The sequence below is a fragment of the Lissotriton helveticus genome, chromosome 10 (assembly GCF_964261635.1).
Source record: "Lissotriton helveticus chromosome 10, aLisHel1.1, whole genome shotgun sequence".
In the NCBI taxonomy this organism is placed as follows: Eukaryota; Metazoa; Chordata; class Amphibia; order Caudata; family Salamandridae; genus Lissotriton; species Lissotriton helveticus.
Genome location: NC_136071.1, coordinates 378255497 through 378275411, shown reverse-complemented (window position 1 = coordinate 378275411; position 19915 = coordinate 378255497). Strand labels below are relative to the sequence as shown.

The window sequence follows — 19915 nt, the reverse complement described above, 5'->3', positions numbered from 1 at the left end:
GGAGAGTATTCCACAGTTTAGCAGAGAGGTATGAAAATAATCAACCTCTTCCTCTTGCGCTCTTGATTCTGGAAATATTAGGAAGTGAGAGATTATTTAACCTCAGTGCCCTGGGGGTGGTGTATGGCATAATGAGATGCTGGAGAATATTAATGCTTGCTGAATAATTTAACCTGTGGGCAATGCAAAGGCTTTGAATTTAATTCTTTTTTTGATCGGGGGCCAGTGATGTTCCATGAGCAGTGGGCATGTGGAGTTCCTTTTCAGCACAACTAGTAATGCTCGGCTGCTGCATTTTGAATACCCTCCAGCTTTTTTATGACGTATGCTGGGCTACCCAGATACAAGGAGTTACCATAATCCAGGCGTGAAAGAACAAAGCCTTGTACCACAGTCCTATGACACTACAAAGGAAACCATTTCAAATTTTTTCTAAGGGTTCTTAGTAGCCTGAAGTACAAGCCTGACACCTTTTTTGCCTCAGAAACCATGGTCAGATCCTTCTCCAAGGTGACACCAAGGCTAGTAACTTGAGGTTTAGGAATAGGGGGCTCTACCAAACAAGGGGATCACAGGAGATGGTTTTATAGCAAGTGGTTGTTTCCGACCATGTGTGGCATGTGTGGTAAAGGCATGCATGGTACAGACATATGCATTGTAATGAAAGCGTTGTAAAGCCATGCATTGTAAAGTCATGCGCTGTTGCATTACACAACCGAATATTAAAGATCTCCTTATGTTCAGTTCTGTACAATAGTTGTATACAGAGCTGAAGTTTGGAGATATGAATATTGTTTCATATTAGTAACAAACGAAAATGCAGATCTGGAACAATATCACTTCATTCATTCAAAATGCCCTGCTCCAATCAAGGAAAAAGCTAACGCTTCTGTAAAGAGCAGTACATTATGATGCTGTAGCAGTGCATATCTGTTCTCCAAATGTAGATATCCCTACAATAACTCATTAGCCTTTGTACTTGTTCAGCACACTGCTTTCTGTCAGCCTAATCGTGCTGTACAAATACCACATACATATATACATCAGACCATACAGGATGCTTGAAAAAGCAGCATTACTCAAATGTATTTGAAGTTCAAATAATCACCCTGAAAAAAATGGCTTGATTTTATGGAATTGGTACCAAATCTACTTAATGACCTTTTTTATTTAAATTTGGAACACTGCCACTCACAGATGCTATGGAACAATGGAAGGGAATGGGGTCTGCACTGAATGTATGAAAAAAGTATTGTATTCTTATTTCTGAGTCCCATGAGTTAGTATTAGTTGCACACTCGGCTATATATTTCGTTGTGGAATGTATTCATAGAATGAAAGGTTAAAATCCCTTTGTTCAAATTAGTAATCATTTAGAAGATTTAAATGTACATGTTAAAATTGCTCCTTAGTTCATGATTTAGATAGTACACAAAGATTCCTTATGTGAACAATAATCTGTATTTACTATGTTTTCCGTGGGTAGAAGATTGCTATATTTGATGGCATTATCAACCATTGTATTGAGCCATTCTGAGAGCTTTAAATAATTTGTATGCAAACATCTGGATGAAAAGTAAAGAATTTTACCCTTTTTACTTTGGAAAAACGAATACCTGTATCCATTATATTGCTACATGTGTGAATAAAGCTTTCAAATACTTTATGAATTTATGAATTGTGAATCATGGTATGTAGCATAGAATGCCACCATACTACTAATGCCACTAATACTAATAAGATTAATAACAGCCAACAGAAACCATTACCTCTAAACCTAATAATGGTAATAATATTAATGTCCAGGAGAGGATCTTGGAGGCACCGAAAGCCAAGGTACGTGCTTCAGACCTAGAGAAATTTAGTTCTTGCTTCAAATATTAAAGAAACTATCCAGAATGCTCCGGAGACATAATAAACCTTGTAGGTACTCTAACGGATATTTTCAGAGTTAGAGCAGGCATTAACTTTAATATTTATTAGAATTATCGGGCCCAGTAGCAGGAGAAAAGGGCAAGGCACATCCGCACAACCTCATGCCTCGTTCCTCTAAATGAAAGATGACAATCAATGTGTATTAACATTCATAGTATACATTTCCTGGAAAAAAAGTTCTGAGCAGTCTCTGCAGTAAATTTAAAGAATATAATCACACATTCAGTTAAAATCAGTTATAGTTGTAAGCATCATTTAATGTTCACGTTGTTACCATGTACTCATTTTGCATGAATGAAATTAAGCTTTGACATCTAGTCATAAAATAATTCTAGTTACATTTTGTAACTTCAATGCAAAAAATTATTTGAGCAATTACAGAGTTTCCTTTGATGATAATTCTTGAGCTAAGGATTCTGAACAGTTTTAATGCAGCTACAGAATAAGGACTTTCACAATCTCAAGCTCAGACTTTGGTGGACCTGAGAAGTGCAGCTTCTGGTGTGATGTGAGGCTGCCTTTCCGAGCAAAGCCCTTGCCACACTCAGGACAAGAGTACGGCTTCTCTCCAGTGTGGATTCTCTCATGCCTAACCAGGCAGATTTTCTGGGTGAAGCTTTTGCCACATTCACTGCAGGTAAAAGGTTTTTCCCCAGTGTGGATCCTTTGATGAATTGAGAAGGTCTGGTTGCAGAGGAAGCGCTTGCCACACACAGTGCAGGGATAAGGTCGCTGTCCATTGTGAACTGCCTGGTGTCGGAAGAGAGCACGCTTGTTGTTGAAACTTTTTCCACACTCACCACATCCAAAAAGATTGTCCACTGGGTGAATTTCCTGATGTCTCACTAGATGGGATTTCTGCTGGAAGGTCTTCCCGCACTCAGAACATCTAAATAGTCTTTTGTGGATTTGTTTATGTTGAATTAGATCTGAATTCTGGTTGAAGCTCTGCCCACATTTAACACATTTATACAAAACACTATTATGGCCTGCCTTTTGTGTTTCCACGCAGTTGGACTTCAGTAGGGTCCCACTGATCTCTTTTTTATTTATCTGTGAACAGTTATTGTGGATCGTAAGGTGTAGTTTCAGATTCCCCTTTCGTTCAAAGCATTTACCGCAGTCAGGGCAAAAACAACAATTTGCCCAAGAATTGATTTTTTCGTGTGCAAGCAAGTCTGTTTTGTGAGTATAGCATTTACCACAATCGGGGCACACATAGAGTTTCCCATCTTTAGAAGCCTCTTCATGTATTATTGAAGCTGTTGTATTAGTACTGTGGTCTTGTGGTTTTGCCTTCTTGGGTTCTTTGCCAAGAGCATGAAAGCCAAATTGTGTCTTGGTTTTCAAATCTGTAATGTCATACTGTGGCTGGAAGATTTTGTCACAGCCTGAATGACTGTAGCTATTTATCCCTGATGGATAGTCAAATAGACTGGGCTTTTCTTTTAATATATTTTCACAGTCTATACAAAAGGAGAGTTTCTCTTCCATATCTGTAGTTTCACCCACGACAATGTCTGTCCCTTTGCTGAACTCACACCCACAGCTAGCACATCCGCGTGACTTCACAATGCCATGGGTTATCTGGTGCTTCATGAAATCTTTGCTTGAGCTAAAGCTTTTTGCACACTCACTACACTGATATGGCATCTCTTTAGCATGTATTCTGAGGTGACGTATTTGGCTCTGTGCCTTGCAAATGTGCTCATCACACAAACACTTGTTTTTCTTTTTCATGCATATCTTATGGGGTGCCATCTTTTGAACAAACCCTTTTTCACCGTTGGTGTATTTGTAGGAGTCTTCCTCCATGTAATTACTTGTGTGATCAGTGATGTATTGCTTCTGTCTGAATGTTTTGCCACAGTTAAAACATGCAAAGGAAGATTCCAGTTTTGATTCCTTAGGCTCTTTAATGTAACTTCTGTTACACTGATCAAAGCCCCCAATAGAGCACCCGGGACTCATTTTTGGACTACTTTTGTGCTCATGGTGATGCTCCATTAGGGAATAGTAGCCTCCACTTAATGTTTACTGGTCATATATCAAATTTGAAGTCTCTGAACCTAAATCCTCATTCCTAATTTCTTCCTTAATTTTCATCCAAATATCTTCTTCACCTGATGGAAAAGGAAAAATTAGATTTCATAATCAAGTTTTTGTGAAAAAAGACTCCTAGTTTAATTTTACCTAATTCCCAATGGTAAGGCAACTGTTTGTAATTTATAACACAGAGACATGGGTACTATTTTGCTACATAGATTGTCATTCTGGTATTGTAGTGTTACCAAATACCCAGAATTAATAGTAAGGCTGACAGAAATAATATACAATATTCTCAAAAGTACAAATATATTCAGCTCATGAATATCACAATAGCCCCACAAAGGTCTGAACACCGACTAAAACGTCTCTATAATGCTGTTCATTCAAAAGGCATCCAGGGCTCACTTTATTTATGAATGCCTGTAGCTCCTTATAGATATTAATAGAATGAATAACTATGTAGAGAGTAGTCTTGTCAAGCTGTGATTGAAGAAAAGATCCACACCTCCTTGCCTTCCTAGAATGGTGATCCTGAAAGTCACACTGACTCATGTTCTCAAGGAGGGGAAATTTGCCAGAGACCCAGGATGTTGGTCTGCACACAACAAAGACCTGATCTCTGATTGTACCAGAGAGAAGTCTCATCAAGGCTAAATGTGCTGCCAAGGAAGCTTGCCCACAGAAAGGACGAGGGGGCAAATCGAGAGTCAGGCTTTCTGTCGATAAAGTGTCATATGGGTAACAAAAGGAATGAAAGGACATTTTCAGACATGGTTCTATGCTGAATTCATATGTAGTGGATGGCACGTGATGGCAAGAGAAGTCAGTAGCATTTATTTTTTTATTAGAAAATCAGTTATTGAGGAGAGCAAATCACGTTTTAAATTATATCAGTTGTACACTAGTCACAACTGTCTGGTAAATGGTCAAAATATCGAATCCAAAATATAGACAAACCAAAATATCGAGTCCAAAATATAGAATGGACAAAATATCGAATGGACAGAATATAGACATCAAAAATATCGTTTTGAAGGTAAATAACGTAATATCGATTTAAAAAATATAGACAGTCAAAATATCGAAGTACATAATAAAGTTTATTAAAAATATCGAATTTTTAATAATATCGCAATTTTTAAAGTGTTTTTTATGTTAGTATATGTGTGAAAAGTGTATATATTTTTGTAATTTATTTTAAGTAATTAATTTTATGTTATTTAATTATTGTGTAATTTAATTCTGTAGCGGGTTGTGGGTTTATAGGGGAATAGGGTGGGAAGTAATTTAATTATAATTATTAAATATGTTAATTAATTAATTGGTAGTTATTTAGAATAAATTGTTAATTAATTTTTAATTGGTAATTAATTAATTCTTAATTGATAAATATTTTTTATTAATTGATTAATTGATAATTATGTGAATTAAATTAATTTATTTACTGTAGCGGGTTGTGGGTTTATAGGGGAATAGGGTGGGAAGTAATTTAATTATAATTAATTAAATATGTTAATTAATTAATTGGTATTTATTTAGAATACATTGTTAATTAATTTTTAATTGGTAATTAATTAATTCTTAATTGATAAATATTTTTTATTAATTGATTAATTGATAATTATGTGAATTAAATTAATTTATTTTCTGTAGCGGGTTGTGGGATTATAGGGGAATAGGGTGGGAAGTAATTTAATTATAATTAATTAAATATGTTCATTAATTAATTGGTATTTATTTTGAATAAATTGTTAAATAATTTTTAATTGGTAATTAATTATTTCTTAATTGATAATTAATTTGTATTAATTGATTAATTGATGATTATGTGATTTATATTAATTTATTTTCACTAGAGTGGGAATAGTAAAATTTACCCCTATGCTATCCATCGCTTTCCCTACTGTTGCACTCTCTGAAGTAGGAATAGTAATTTTTACCCCTACGCTATCCAACGCTTTCCCTACTGTTGTACTCTCTGGAGTGGGAATAGTAAATTTTACCCCTACGCTATCCTACGCTTTCCCTACTGTTGCACTCTCTGGAGTGGGAATAGTAATTTTTACCCCTACGCTATCCAACGCTTTCCCTACTGTTGCACTCTCTGGAGTGGGAATAGTAATTTTTACCCCTACGCTATCCAACACTTTCCCTACTGTTGCACTCTCTGGAGTGGGAATAGTAATTTTTACCCCTACGCTATCCAACGTTTTCCCTACTGTTGCACTCTCTGGAGTGGGAATAGTAATTTTTACCCCTACGCTATCCAACACTTTCCTTACTGTTGCTCTCTCTGGAGTGGGAATAGTAATTTTTACCCCTACGCTATCCAACGCTTTCCCTACTGTTGCACTCTCTGAATAGTAATTTTTACCCCCACGCTATCCAACGCTTTCCCTACTGTTGCCCTCTCCGGAGTGGGAATAGTAATTTTTACCCCTACGCTATCCAACGTTTTCCCTACTGTTGCACTCTCTGGAGTAGGAATAGTAATTTTTACCCCTACGCTATCCAACGCTTTCCCTACTGTTGCACTCTCTGGGGTGGGAATAGTAATTTTTACCCCTACGCTATCCAACGCTTTCCCTACTGTTGCACTCTGGAGTGGGAATAGTAATTTTTACTCCTACGCTATCCAACGCTTTCCCCACTGTTGCACTGTGTGGAGTAGGAATAGTAATTTTAACACCTACGCTATCCAAAGTTTTCCCTTATGTTGCACTCTCTGGAGTAGGAATAGTAATTGTAACCCCTACGCTATCCAACGTTTTCCCTACTGTTGCACTCTCTGGAGTGGGAATAGTAATTTTTACCCCTGCGCTATCCAACGCTTTCCCTACTGTTGCACTCTCTGGAGTGGAAATAGTAATTTTTACCCCTACGCTATCCAATGCTTTCCCTACTGTTGCACTCTCTGGAGTGGGAATAGTAATTTTTACCCCTACGCTATCCAACGCTTTCCCTACTGTTGCACTCTCTGGAGTGGGAATAGTAATTTTTACCCCTATGCTGTCCAACGCTTTCCCTACTGTTGCAATCTCTGGAGTGGGAATAGTAATTTTTACTCCTACGCTATCCAACGCTTTCCCCACTGTTGCACTGTGTGGAGTAGGAATAGTAATTTTAACCCCTACGCTATCCAACGTTTTCCCTACTGTTGCACTCTCTGGAGTAGGAATAGTAATTTTAACCCCTACGCTATCCAACGTTTTCCCTACTGTTGCACTCTCTGGAGTGGGAATAGTAATTTTTACCCCTGCGCTATCCAACGCTTTCCCTACTGTTGCACTCTCTGGAGTGGGAATAGTAATTTTTACCCCTACGCTATCCAACGCTTTCCCTACTGTTGCACTCTCTGGAGTGGGATTAGTAATTTTTACCCCTACGCTATCCAACGCTTTCCCTACTGTTGCACTCTCTGGAGTGGGAATAGTAATTTTTACCCCTGCGCTATCCAACGCTTTCCCTACTGTTGCACTCTCTGGAGTGGGAATAGTAATTTTTACCCCTACGCTATCCAACGCTTTCCCTACTGTTGCACTCTCTGGAGTGGGAATAGTAATTTTTACTCCTACGCTATCCAACGCTTTACCTACTGTTGCACTCTCTGGAGTGGGAATAGTAATTTTTACCCCTATGCTAACCAACGCTTTCCCTACTGTTGCACTCTCTGGAGTGGGAATAGTAATTTTTACCCCTACGCTATCCAATGCTTTCCCTACTGTTGCACTATTTGGAGTGGGAATAGTCATTTTTACCCCTACGCTATCCAACGTTTTCCCTACTGTTGCACTCTCTGGAGTAGGAATAGTAATTTTAACCCCTACGCTATCCAACGTTTTCCCTACTGTTGTACTCTCTGGAGTGGGAATAGTAATTTTTACCCCTGCGCTATCCAACGCTTTCCCTACTGTTGCACTCTCTGGAGTGGGAATAGTAATTTTTACCCCTACGCTATCCAACGCTTTCCCTACTGTTGCACTCTCTGGAGTGGGATTAGTAATTTTTACCCCTACGCTATCCAACGCTTTCCCTACTGTTGCACTCTCTGGAGTGGGAATAGTAATTTTTACCCCTGCGCTATCCAACGCTTGCCCTACTGTTGCACTCTCTGGAGTGGGAATAGTAATTTTTACCCCTACGCTATCCAACGCTTTCCCTACTGTTGCACTCTCTGGAGTGGGAATAGTCATTTTTACTCCTACGCTATCCAAGGCTTTCCCTACTGTTGCACTCTCTGGAGTGGCAATAGTAATTTTTACCCCTATGCTAACCAACGCTTTCCCTACTGTTGCACTCTCTGGAGTGGGAATAGTAATTTTTACCCGTACGCTATCCAATGCTTTCCCTACTGTTGCACTCTTTGGAGTGGGAATAGTAATTTTTACCCCTACGCTATCCAACGCTTTCCCTACTGTTGCACTTCCAGGAGTGGGAATAGTAATTTTTACACCTCCGCTATCCTACAGTAATAATATTGTGTCTTTTTTATTAATATTATGTTAATATATATATATGTTTTAACAGATATGATTGTATTTTTTTTTTATATAAGTTAAATTATTTATTTAATAATTTTAAGGTAATTTAAGTATTTTAAGTATATTTTAGCTATTTATATTACATTAATTTTAAGATATTCAATATTTTTATAATGTATATATATATAAATGATATTTTGGGGTCGATATTTTGGTACTTACCTGTTTGGAGATAGGAATTCGATATTTTGTCTGTCGATATTTTGGAATCTATATTTTGGGTAGTCTATATTTTGTCCCTCGATATTTAGTCAGTGATCCAACTGTCTATATGTGTAGAGGAGAGATCTCCCCTGCTTTGATGTGATGAACTGGGTAACTGATAATTGGCCACCAAGCCCTTTTGCAGGTTGAACTCAAACGCATTTGGGAGCTACTTCTTGAGGTGGGTACAGAGCCTCATGAATCTTCAGACCCTCTTGTCTTCTCTAATGGTGGATAGGTATAAGACACTAGTGGCTGGCATTCCCTAACGTTGGAAGGCTTCTTCGTTCGTTCATTCGAAAACCTTTATTTCGGTCACTAGGACCATAAAAGTATACACAAAACAACACAATGATAAACAAATATAAGCAGCTCACACAATTCAGGACATCAACTCTAAAATAAATTCAGTTACAGGTTTGTGAAATCGTGAAAAAGGATTTTACCAAGAGGAATAGGGTGGGAGATAAGGAGGACATAAAAAATGGGCGTGACTAAAAAGCAATCATTTCAATTAATGTTAGTGTACTCAGCAGACAAGAGATAACAGAAATATTTCAAAAAATAATTAAAAATACACAGATTACAATAAAATCACATCATCATAAAAACTTTTATATAAAAGCACAATTTAAAAAAACTGTATCTCAAATATACTAATCTCATGCTGGTCACTTTATGTTAATGATACATGCCGATTGGCAATTTGTGATTGTTTTTCCTTTTCAATAAAGCCCCATCTCCTTTGCCACATTGTATTTAAATAGCGAGAGACAGCAATCACTATGGGTTTGGAGGTATCATATTTTAGAACTCAAAATGCCTTCCTATAGTTCTCGAACCCCAAATTCCGGCAGAGTTGTACTAGCCAATATCGCCTTGCTTCCTGGTAACCTGGGCAGAAAAATAAGACATGCAATTATGTTTCCTGCTTGCATGCAGGGCACCCATGTTCATAATGCCCAACCCATTTGTTGGTAAAAGCACGTACGGGTAAGGTACTATGTCTGAACTGCACATACAGTTTCCTTGCTGCCTGTGGAAGGAGATCATCCATAAAGGTTTCAAGTTTATAGTTATCCTTCACAGTGAGAAACTGTATTATAAGAGTGCCTAATTTTGGGTTTAAGTGAGTGCCTTGAGCTTTTGGGTTTGATAGATCCTCGGTATTATAGCTCGAAAAACCGAAAAACCGAAAAATCTTAGGGCAACCTCATCTTCAATCGGGGAGATGCCAAGATCTAATCGCAGGGGAATTAGCGGGGTACTAGCTGGAAGGCCCACGATTTGTCTAAGGAAACTGTTCTCCACTGCAGTTATGGGAGCGGACGAACAGTGTCCCCAGAGTTCCGCCCCATACAATGTGGCTCTCCTCGCTTGCGCCCTATACATCTCAATTGCGGGGCCAATGGGTCTAGTTGGTGATTCCCTTACCATTTTGGCTATACTCCCAGCAATCTGGGCTAACTTGAGCTTGGCTTTGGCTATCTGGGCCACCCACTGCATGTCTTCTGTAAGGGTGACACCCAGGTGCTTGAAGACAGACACCCTTTCCAAAGCTAACCCATTCAGTTGTGGATTGGGCCGTGTTGTCTTAGGTGGATTAACAATCATGAACTTGGTTTTGGTGGTGTTAATCGCCAAACCCCTGGTATTGCAAAATACAGCAAACCTATCCAATAACCTCTGGATACCCATCGGCGTCTTGGATAACAGAAGGGTATCGTCAGCAAACATCAGTGCTGCCACCTTGGTGCTTGCTAACTTCGGGGCATCATTATCTACGACCTCTGCAAGTAGTGGGAAGAGTGCGATGACAAAGCGGCAAAACAGGGTCGGTGCGAGCACATAGCCCTGCCAACTGGGAGTCTGTTGGTTAATTCTCCTCCCCTTCCACATCTTACTTGAGCATAGGTGGCGTCATGCAGCTTGTTGAGCAGATCAAGTAGATAAGATGGAATCCCCATGTCTCTTAGGACCCCCCAAAGTTTGGGTCTGGGCACAAGATCAAAGGCCGTTTTCAGGTCCACGAATATCAAGTAAAGGCTGCCACCCTCTATTGATACCATCTTCCAAGTAATTAGTTGAAATCTAAATACTTGGTCCACTGTGGAGGTGTTTTTCCTAATCCAGCTTGATAGGGGCTAATGATGTCATTTTCTTCCAGCCAGCCCTGTATCCGTTCTAGTATTACCCGAGCAAAGAGTTTTTGCGTGACATCGATCAACTTGATCGGTCTATAGTTTTCAGGGTGTAATGGAGAGCCCTTTTTGAAAATTGGGACTATTTCGGCCCCAGCCCAGGTGTCAGGAATGGGCATACCGTTTATGATGGCACTAAATAGCACCCACAAATAAGGGCCCCTGATAGTCGGTTCTTCCTGGAACAGGTCCCCGGGGAGTTTGTCTAAACCTGGTGCTTTTCCGGCTGGTAGTTTTTCTAGAGCTGAAATGACCTCACGTAATGTTATCCCTTCATGGACCTCATTTACCTGTCTAGAAGCTAGTGCTGATTTATCCTCTGCGCAACTAGTCTGTAAACAAAGTGTGCCCGTGGGTTTTCTTTGAGCATCCTGTTTTAGGTCGGTTGCGTACAGTGCTTTGAAGTGCTCGGTCCACAATTCTGCTGGTAAATTTGGTTCACCCACAAGATTAGCCTCCTTGCTACCCGTTCTTACTATGGCCCAGAATGTTTTCATGTCCCGGATCAACAGGGCGGTTTTAATATCCGACCATTTATTTTCTTCCGAGGACAATTTAGCGCTGAGGACAACTTCTTTGTACTGGGCCTGCCTAATTTTTGTTAGGGTCTTATTTTTCCCTTTGATAGCCGCTAACAACGCTCGTTTAGCCTTGCGACAGCTGTCATTATACCACGTATGTGGTGGCGTTCTGTTTTTCTTTGGGTGGGTAATAGGATTTAAAATATCGGCTAAGTTGTCTATCAGCTGACTATGGAGTGGTGCAACCATGTGGGTGTGGGCAAAATTATCCTCATCGGTTAGAGCAATACCAAGTTGCTGCAGTATTGGAATAATCAATTCACACAGTGCTCGCAACTTCTCTGGAGACTGTTTCAATGTCCCCCACTTTATTCTTCTCCTATTATTGGTAAGGGTTAACCTATCATCAATGGGGGCCTTACTAGCTGGAGATATACCTGATTCCGGGATCTTAAATGTTAATGTCAAAGCATTATGGTCACTATCAACACGTGGGATGACCTCAAAACCCATAACCCTATGCCATGACCTACACTCTACCATAATGTAGTCTACGTGAGAAGCCTGGCCGGTTCTAATAAAAGTAGGCTTACTCGGCCTATCCGAGGAAGTTCGGCCATTACAGGCCCTCAGGGAGTGATTTAAAAAGATGGCGTTGCTTTGGAGTACTAAGGGAGACCAAGATTTAACTGGGTGAGTGTGTGGATCAGGTATGGCCCACTGCAGGTCCTCGTCTTTGGTAATAGCATCATTAGTGCCTGCAAGGGGTTCAAAGTGGCAATTTAAATCTCCCCCCACTATCAGTCCTGAATTAAGCGGCACCTTCGGGATGAGGAGGTTTAGCTCCTCAAGAGTTTTACATTCCTGGGCCAGAGTTACAGGCCGCGAGTAGATGTTAATAATTGCAAATCTCAGTTTGGAGGGAAAAGTGAGCATTACCAATTGGATATCATGGGAGTAGCTATTTAAAGTGGTAGGATTACAACCCACATGAGAGGCTCCCCAAATAGATAATCCACCGGACGGCCTTCCCCTCCCTCTGGTGGTGGCTGGTATGTTAAATGTGACAAAACCCACCCTTGCACAATCCTCACTTGCCCATGTCTCCTGGAACAGGCACACATCAAACTGATCGACGAACAAACCCCATTCAGGAGAAGATAGTTTGCCCTTGATGCCAGCCACATTCCAGAATAAGATCTTCAAGACTCTACCAGAACTAAATACTCCACTCAATGTTTTAGGGGGAATTTCGGTTTTCTTTTGGCAGTTTAACGACTTTACGGTATCATTAGGGAGATTAATGGTGGTGGTTAGTATAATCTCCGATGGAGAGGGGGAAAATTGACATACCACAACCCCATCCCTCGGGGTCAGCCACACGTGTCCCTAGTTCGGTACTCAAAACAACAGAAGAAGTCCGGTACGGGTTCCCTATAGTTGACAGCACATTCCCTTCCTGATTTTCCTTTCTAGTCTTAGCGGAGCCCGAGGGTTCGGTGGTTGATGGTCAATCAACATCTTCCAAGGGTCCATAGCGATTGTTTACCAGCAAGTCATAGAAAGGAGGCCTGTCGGTAAAATATCTGCGGGTCAGGTGTTGTCCCTCCTCCCTCTGTTTGATATGCCCATAGAGAGTCATTGGCTTATCCTGGTTGGAGCAGTTGTAGTAAAAGTGATCTAGAGGGGGCATTCTCACTCCTGTGTGGATCTCATCAGGAAAACTTCTATTGTTGAGTAAAGAGCTTACCGTCTGGGGATTTTAAAATTAACGACCACGCAATCACCCAAAATATTTTTTTTGTTAGGTCCCACTCAATCCACTCTCTGTACCATAAAAATTTCCCCTGCCCTCTCGTAGGGGAAGTGACTGTTTGATGCTAGCCAGAAGAAAATCTTGTTCAAAAGTTCCAGCTGCGACTCCCTCTGGGAACCATTTAAGGGAGGGACCCCAGTTAGAACAACTACATAAGGTAATGATTCTGGAGGAAGGTGTATAGTTGGCAAATCAGCATCACCCTTACCCCTTGTCTCTTTGATCCTTGTATCCCGATCCTCCCTTGTACTAGCAGGTTTGGGAGGGGGGCGGGCCCTTTGCTGACGACTCTCTGTCACAGCAGGAGCTGGCCTCAGTATAGTATTTGTAGTTTGGTCATGCTCACGCTGTGCAACCAAAGGCTGTGGAATACTGCTAGGGCCCTGACTAGTGGACTGTCTTGTGGTGGGACTTTGGCTGCTAGTGGTCACATATTTGTCTGTGGGCACCCAATGGCATTGATTTAGGTTGACAATTGGTCCTCCCCCCTTTACTCCATGGGCTGTTTCAATAGGGGTAGGTTGAGTTTGCCTCGTTGTTACCAAGGTTGTCAGTGATTTTAGTTGATCAGCTAATGGAGAAATCCTCTTGCCTAATCAGGTCACCAAGTTGAGTCAAAAGTTCAGCTATTAAAGACTGGGCCCAAGCTGGGGACTTTGTTGCAGCAGTAGGCACAGTTGAAGGCTCTATTGTGGGGTCCCGATAAGTAGAAACTTCCACTTCTGGGTCACACCCTATTCTTGCCTTCTTTTTATAGGTCGCCCTGTCGACTGTCTGCTTATGCTTCCCCTTTTTGCGAGTGGCCATACCCTTATTTGGCAGTAAAGTTAAATCTAACTCAGAGTCCACTTGAAGTGGAGGTGACATAATCACATCTTCAGGAGATATCAGGGTACCAGGCAGGTTGGTTTCAATAGATGAATCTAAAGTGGGCAAACAAAGATCCGGGGTGAATAAAAGCCGCCTTTCAGTCTGTTGAATTTCAGAAATGACAACACCTAGACCCCTTTGCAACATGTTGTCAATTAATGTCACTGGCGGTGGCGTGGATGTGACAGGTTGAACCCGAGTTGCTTTTTTTTTGGGAAGCAGGTAGATTTCCCCATTGTAAAGCTTTATTTGTTTATGTAGAACGCCCCTTGATCTAGTTGCTAATCAAGTACAATTCTAGATTAAGATACAGTTTAGTTGACCCAGGCACTCCTCGCAACAATTGAAATGTCCCAAACTATAAATTCCCGGTGGCAATTAACTCAAACACATTAATATTTAAACAGAGAGGTAGCTGCACAGTCTAAAATAACAGTTGCAAAGGATAGTATAATTCCATGTCCCCCCCAAAAATGGACTACTTGCTGTTTAAGTGGAGTGAAATTGTAGTCCAGCAGTAACTTCCAAGGCAGTAGTCTTTAAGTGGTTAATTGATCATGAAAAGTCCAGGGGGGGTGGCCCTGCCCTGCCTCTACCTGTCACGGGACGGGCGCAGGACGGGCCAGCCCTTGGCCCAGGCAGCACCCGGGCACGCCCGGGCGTGTCCCGTGCCGCGGGAGTCCACGAGAGTTCTTGTAGCGCCTCCTGGCGCTGCTGCTATGACGCGGTACTCGCCGTCAGCTGGGTGCCGATGGGATTTGTGGACCCCCTGCTGCTGGCTGCACGCGGGAGTTGTGGAGATCATTGCAGCCCCCCCGGGACTGTTTGGCAAGGCAGATGGATCCAGGTGAGTCTAATGGTGACAGGCAGCAGGTTTCTCGGGTGTCCCATGCCGCAGGAGTCCACAAGAGTTCTTGTAGCGCCTCCTGGCGCTACCGCTATGACGCGGTGCTCGGCGTCAGCTGGGTGCCGATGGGAGTTGTGGTCCCCCTGCTGCTGGCTGCACGCGGGAGTTGTGGAGATCGTTGCAGTCCCCCCGGGACTGTTTGGCAAGGCAGATGGATCCAGGTGAGTCTAATGGCGACAGGTTTCTCGGGCGTCCTGCGCCGTGGGAATCCACCAGAGTTCTTATAGCATCTCCTGGCAATGCCGCTATGACGTGGTGCTCGGTGTCAGCTGGGTGCCGATGGGAGTTGTGGTCCCCCTGCTGCTGGCTGCACGCGGGAGTTGTGGAGATCATTGCAGTCCCCCCGGGACTGTTTGGCAAAGCAGATGGATCCAGGTGAGTCTAATGGCAACAGGCAGCAGGTTTCTCAGGCAAATCACTTAATCTCTACGTGCCTCTGTAATAATTGATAGATATGCCCCTGCACCCAAGCTTGATTCGGCTGTGAGAATTCATGAGAGTTGGCAGGAATCAATTCCACTGTATGGGAATAAATTATTTTCTGTAACCTTATACCTCCATTAGACAATGGTGCTCTTCCTTGACTTCGCCGATTAATGCCTGTCAGCTGGCAGCCTCACTGAATTTCACTGTACCCAAACATAGGTTTTCATCTTGTGCAGTATTATGAGGATTTAAGACACCTAGTAGTCATTGCACAATTCGGGCTTCCGACCTACCCCTTGCTCTGCCGGTTCGGAAATGTTAACACTAATCAGCTTCAATTCTTCTGCAGGGTCATATTATCTCATTTCTGTTTAAACATATGAACTTAGGCTTGAGGAGTAGCTCTTTCTGCCTTGTTTGCAGTATGCCAGTGTCCATTCGACCAAGCCACTTATGTAAAGGCATCTAGACAAAGTACAAATACTTTTCAGCCCATTCTGCACTTTCCATTGCTACATCCTGCATCTTTATCTGGCAGTGCAATTAGGCAAGGCCAAACCAACATTTTAGCTTAGATGGTAAAATATTAGGAGAAATGGATGGCAATGTTGTACTCTATTTTAAAGTGTAGATGTTTCAAGTCCCTTGAAAAGAGGCAATTAGCCCTCTGGTTTCAAAATAGGCCTTTCTTGAAATGGTTTACATTTCCAAATAAAATTAGCTTATAAAAAATCGATGTTCTATTTCAACACACAATAGGCACAAAAAAGTCCCTTCACTGGGACTAGACTCTTGTAGTGTAGTTCCTATATTCCAAATAGGCTCTGCACATTGGAATAATAAATCCTGTAGTTTAGACGTAGGACTGAGGTCGACTAGGTCTCTACCGAATCTATTGGACTTAATTGTGAGTGCCGGCTAGCTCAGAGGTCACTAGAAACTTTCTCGAATTCACAAGAAGGGATTAGTTTCTGACAACCGCATAAACATGACAACTTTGTTTCCCCAGGACAAGAAACGTATCTCTAGAGTTGCGTAAACAGAAGATATCTATTTTACTCAGTCAATCATGCATGCTTCGTTTCACCAGAGGTGATGAGAAATAGAGAGACGGGCGTTTTCAATAAAAAGTATTTATTGAACAGTATTCTTTCTCGAGCATAAGAAATATACTGCTACAATCGTAATACTGGTTATAAAGTGAAAGGCATATAATACGAAAATTATTATAACGTAGTACTGTAAAAGCATGATATGGTTTCTAAGCCATAAATTGCCTAAAACATATAAAATACATACGGTGATACAATAATGACTAAAAGTACTCAACTGGTGCTTCTAAAATACGCCTACCCCGGTGAACCTAACCTAAGTCTAGTACAAGGGAAGAAGTAAGTGAGGAGTAGCTTAAGTTTAGTATTTCTCTGCCAAGAGTCTGTCCAAGAATTCTTTAAGGGTCTAATCAGCTCTGTACCTCGGTTTAGAATGAAGGAGGTCTTGTATCTCTCTCTCAGGACTCGATTCCCAGTAACCCGCAAGGGTAGTCTGGAAACACTGGAGCTGGATTTCTCGGCAGGAGAAAAGACAGCGTCTCTCTGTGTGTCTGCTGGAGGGTCAGCTTCCTTCGGCACTCGCTGCTGCAGGGCGTCGGGCAAGTAGTACGTCGATCTGCTCCAAACCACCGTGTGTTTATCTGGGCAAATCTAGGCATATTTTTACTTTGAAGGTGCCGAGTTTGACGTGTGATTGGACTTAATAACATCATCAAAGACTCAGTTCTTTGAAAAGTCCATGATTTCCTAGATAAATTAGTATTCAGGCATGGGGAAGTCCCTAGCTGCTGAAGGCTGGTTTCTCTAATAAATCGTTGTTGATTCTTGGAATTTAGTGAAAGTAGCCATGCCGTATTTGGGCTGCATAGGCTCAGTCTAAATATGGTAATGATTTATATGCCTATATAAGGATCGGATAATCTATACCTATATAAGGGCATGAATCAGGAAAAACTACACTAGAGTCCTAGATTCATTTACAACACCCACTCCACGATTTTAAGTTCAATAAAACTAAACTTATAAGCACTGAACATATCTAAAGCTAGTGTTTACATTCCCACCCAAAATACAATATACAAATTGCATTTGAAAAGGCTTGTTTAAATGTAACCAGTATAGAACAAACAGGTCTCTATAGACATGAAGCATAGTATACATTCTATCATTTGTAAACTACAAAATTACATACATGAAATGTTTCTGAAGTTTTACAGAAAGGAAGAAAGTTTTCGAGACCATCCCATAGCATAATATTTAAATCGTTTTTGTTCTGATTATTAGGCCAAATATTGTCATTAGGAAGTTTTCAAACAGAAATCTTGTTCTCTAAGAATAGTTCTACTTTAAGCAGAATACTCTGTGCCAAAAGAGTTCTATTTTGGAAAAAGTTCAAATTGGTAGATGGTTTTTTTATAAAAATGAAGGCCGAATTTCAGAGTTCAGGGAATGCTGTGTGCATGAATCAAAATGTATTCTCGGTGTCAGGAGAAAACATCAGATCGTCTAGGCTGGCAAAGAAACCGTCTACCGTAGTAGGTGAAAGTGGAACCACTGCAGTTAGCAGATCAAAAGTGCAGAAGTGTGGATCATCGCCGTCAGCGTTTGATGCATTAGCAATGTCCGCAGTAGATGGTACCTGTGTGCCCGTATCTCACCCTCAGTTAGACTTGGCGGTGAGGCCTCAATTAATGCCGTCATCAGAATCGGCAGCCGTTGGGGGCAACACGATGCATGAGCCGTTACTGGACCTAGCAAAGCGTCAACATCCGATGGCAGTACTGATGGAAGTGTAAGACAAATGTCCAACACGCATTCTTGTCCGCAAAGCAGGCATCGTAGAACAGGTAAGATGCAATCTTGCCAGATTGTTCTGAACGATAGATCCAGGTTGTGTTCAGATCTCTTAAATTAGCCAAGCCAAGAATCTGTGAAATTCTCTCACGATACCTCATGGCAAGGAGGCATTGTTCCATGGTATTCTGGGTGCTGCTGGTGACCGGACTTGCCATATCAGAGCAGAAAGAATAAAAATAGAATTCCTGCTACTAGTCCCAAGATGAGAGGCAGGCCGCCGAACACAGAGTGCACAAAATTTGGAAAAATGCCGAGGACTGCTTCAAATGGTGTTAACAGTCCCGAAAAAATTGTCTTAAATACATGTGCGATGCCACTGGTATCAGACATATTTAAGATTTGACTTAACATTTCTGCGAAATGTACTGGGCAGTTTGTTGATAATAATGCATGTATTTCTGCAGAAGACCTTGCAACTTGCAGATCATACGTTTCTTTAGACGAGGTCAGTGGCACAGTTTTTTGTAAAAGAATGACTTTCATTCTGCTTAAAGTATCAATTCGTATAGAAGAGATATTCAGTGAAGGCCGTATTGCCGTCCCCCTGTCTGTATTTTGCGTTGGATACAAGACTTGCATACAACAAGTGACCATGGACGAGACACTGACTAGATGCGCTTTTCCTGGAAACATGCCACAACAGCTGTGGTCGTTGAGCATCACGTAACTGCCATTGGATAGTTGCCTGAAAATTGGTTCTATCACTGCGGAGGGTGTACCGTGCAGATGGCATGAAAGGTTATTTGCTGAACCCTCGCAGGCTATGTGTAAATTAATACCTTTGCACAAAAGTGTAGCACTTAGTGAGGTCTTACAATTTTTACCACTAAGGAATACCTGCTTGTGGGACCGCATTCGTCCATTATGACGTTTGCGTGTAGATAGTCTAATGCTGTCTAACAGTGGTGTCTGAACTGGGCTGGCTACACTGTAGTCAGGTATCTGATGGTGTTCAAACCTATGATATCCGTAACAGGTATCGCAGTTGATCCCAAAATTCATAAACCTGGACACTCATCCCTGGCCACCAGTACATCTCTTCTAGTTGTATTAGCGATTCTAAGATACCTAGATGTCTCAGACCCTCTCCCATATGTGCTTTGTGTACCAAAGCAGCTCTCTGGTTCCTGTTTGGAATTACTCTGTCCCCCACTCCAGGGATTCGAGCAAAATGAACGGACTTTGCATCAATTATGCATGTATTTGTGAGTGGATAGTTTAGAGGTAACGCTGCATAGCTGCCTTCCATTGAGGCTTTTAATGCTAGTATTGTTTCACCGTCTATTACTCTTTTTGATCGAGTGATCGTAGCTACGGAAGCAGTTTGCACAGCTGCCTTCGCGGCTTTATCAGCCAATGAATTCCCTGCAACGTGAACGCCATCACGCTGATGACTCAGTGTATGAATCATGTGAGTCTTTTGTAGTTCTTTCTGTAATAGAACTACTTATTCCCAAAGTGTTTTATGCTTAATTGTGCCACCTTTTGCATTTTTAAAACCGTTTCGAGCCCAGTTCAGCAAGTGCTTGTTGTAAG

The 19915-nt window shown here is 41.4% G+C and overlaps 1 protein-coding gene across 2 annotated transcripts in view; it reads right to left on the bottom strand.

The window, feature by feature from the left end:
* Positions 1 to 1773: 1773 nt before the first annotated feature.
* Positions 1774 to 19915, bottom strand: part of LOC144785237 (uncharacterized) — a 196357-nt gene continuing 178215 nt past the window's right edge. For both annotated transcript variants that reach the window (XM_078664256.1, XM_078664255.1), the window contains exon 2: positions 1774 to 4058. In XM_078664256.1, the coding sequence (XP_078520382.1) occupies positions 2371 to 3942 (1572 nt within the window). In that variant the 5' untranslated portion in view covers positions 3943 to 4058 and the 3' untranslated portion in view covers positions 1774 to 2370. The remainder of the gene's footprint in view (positions 4059 to 19915) is intronic.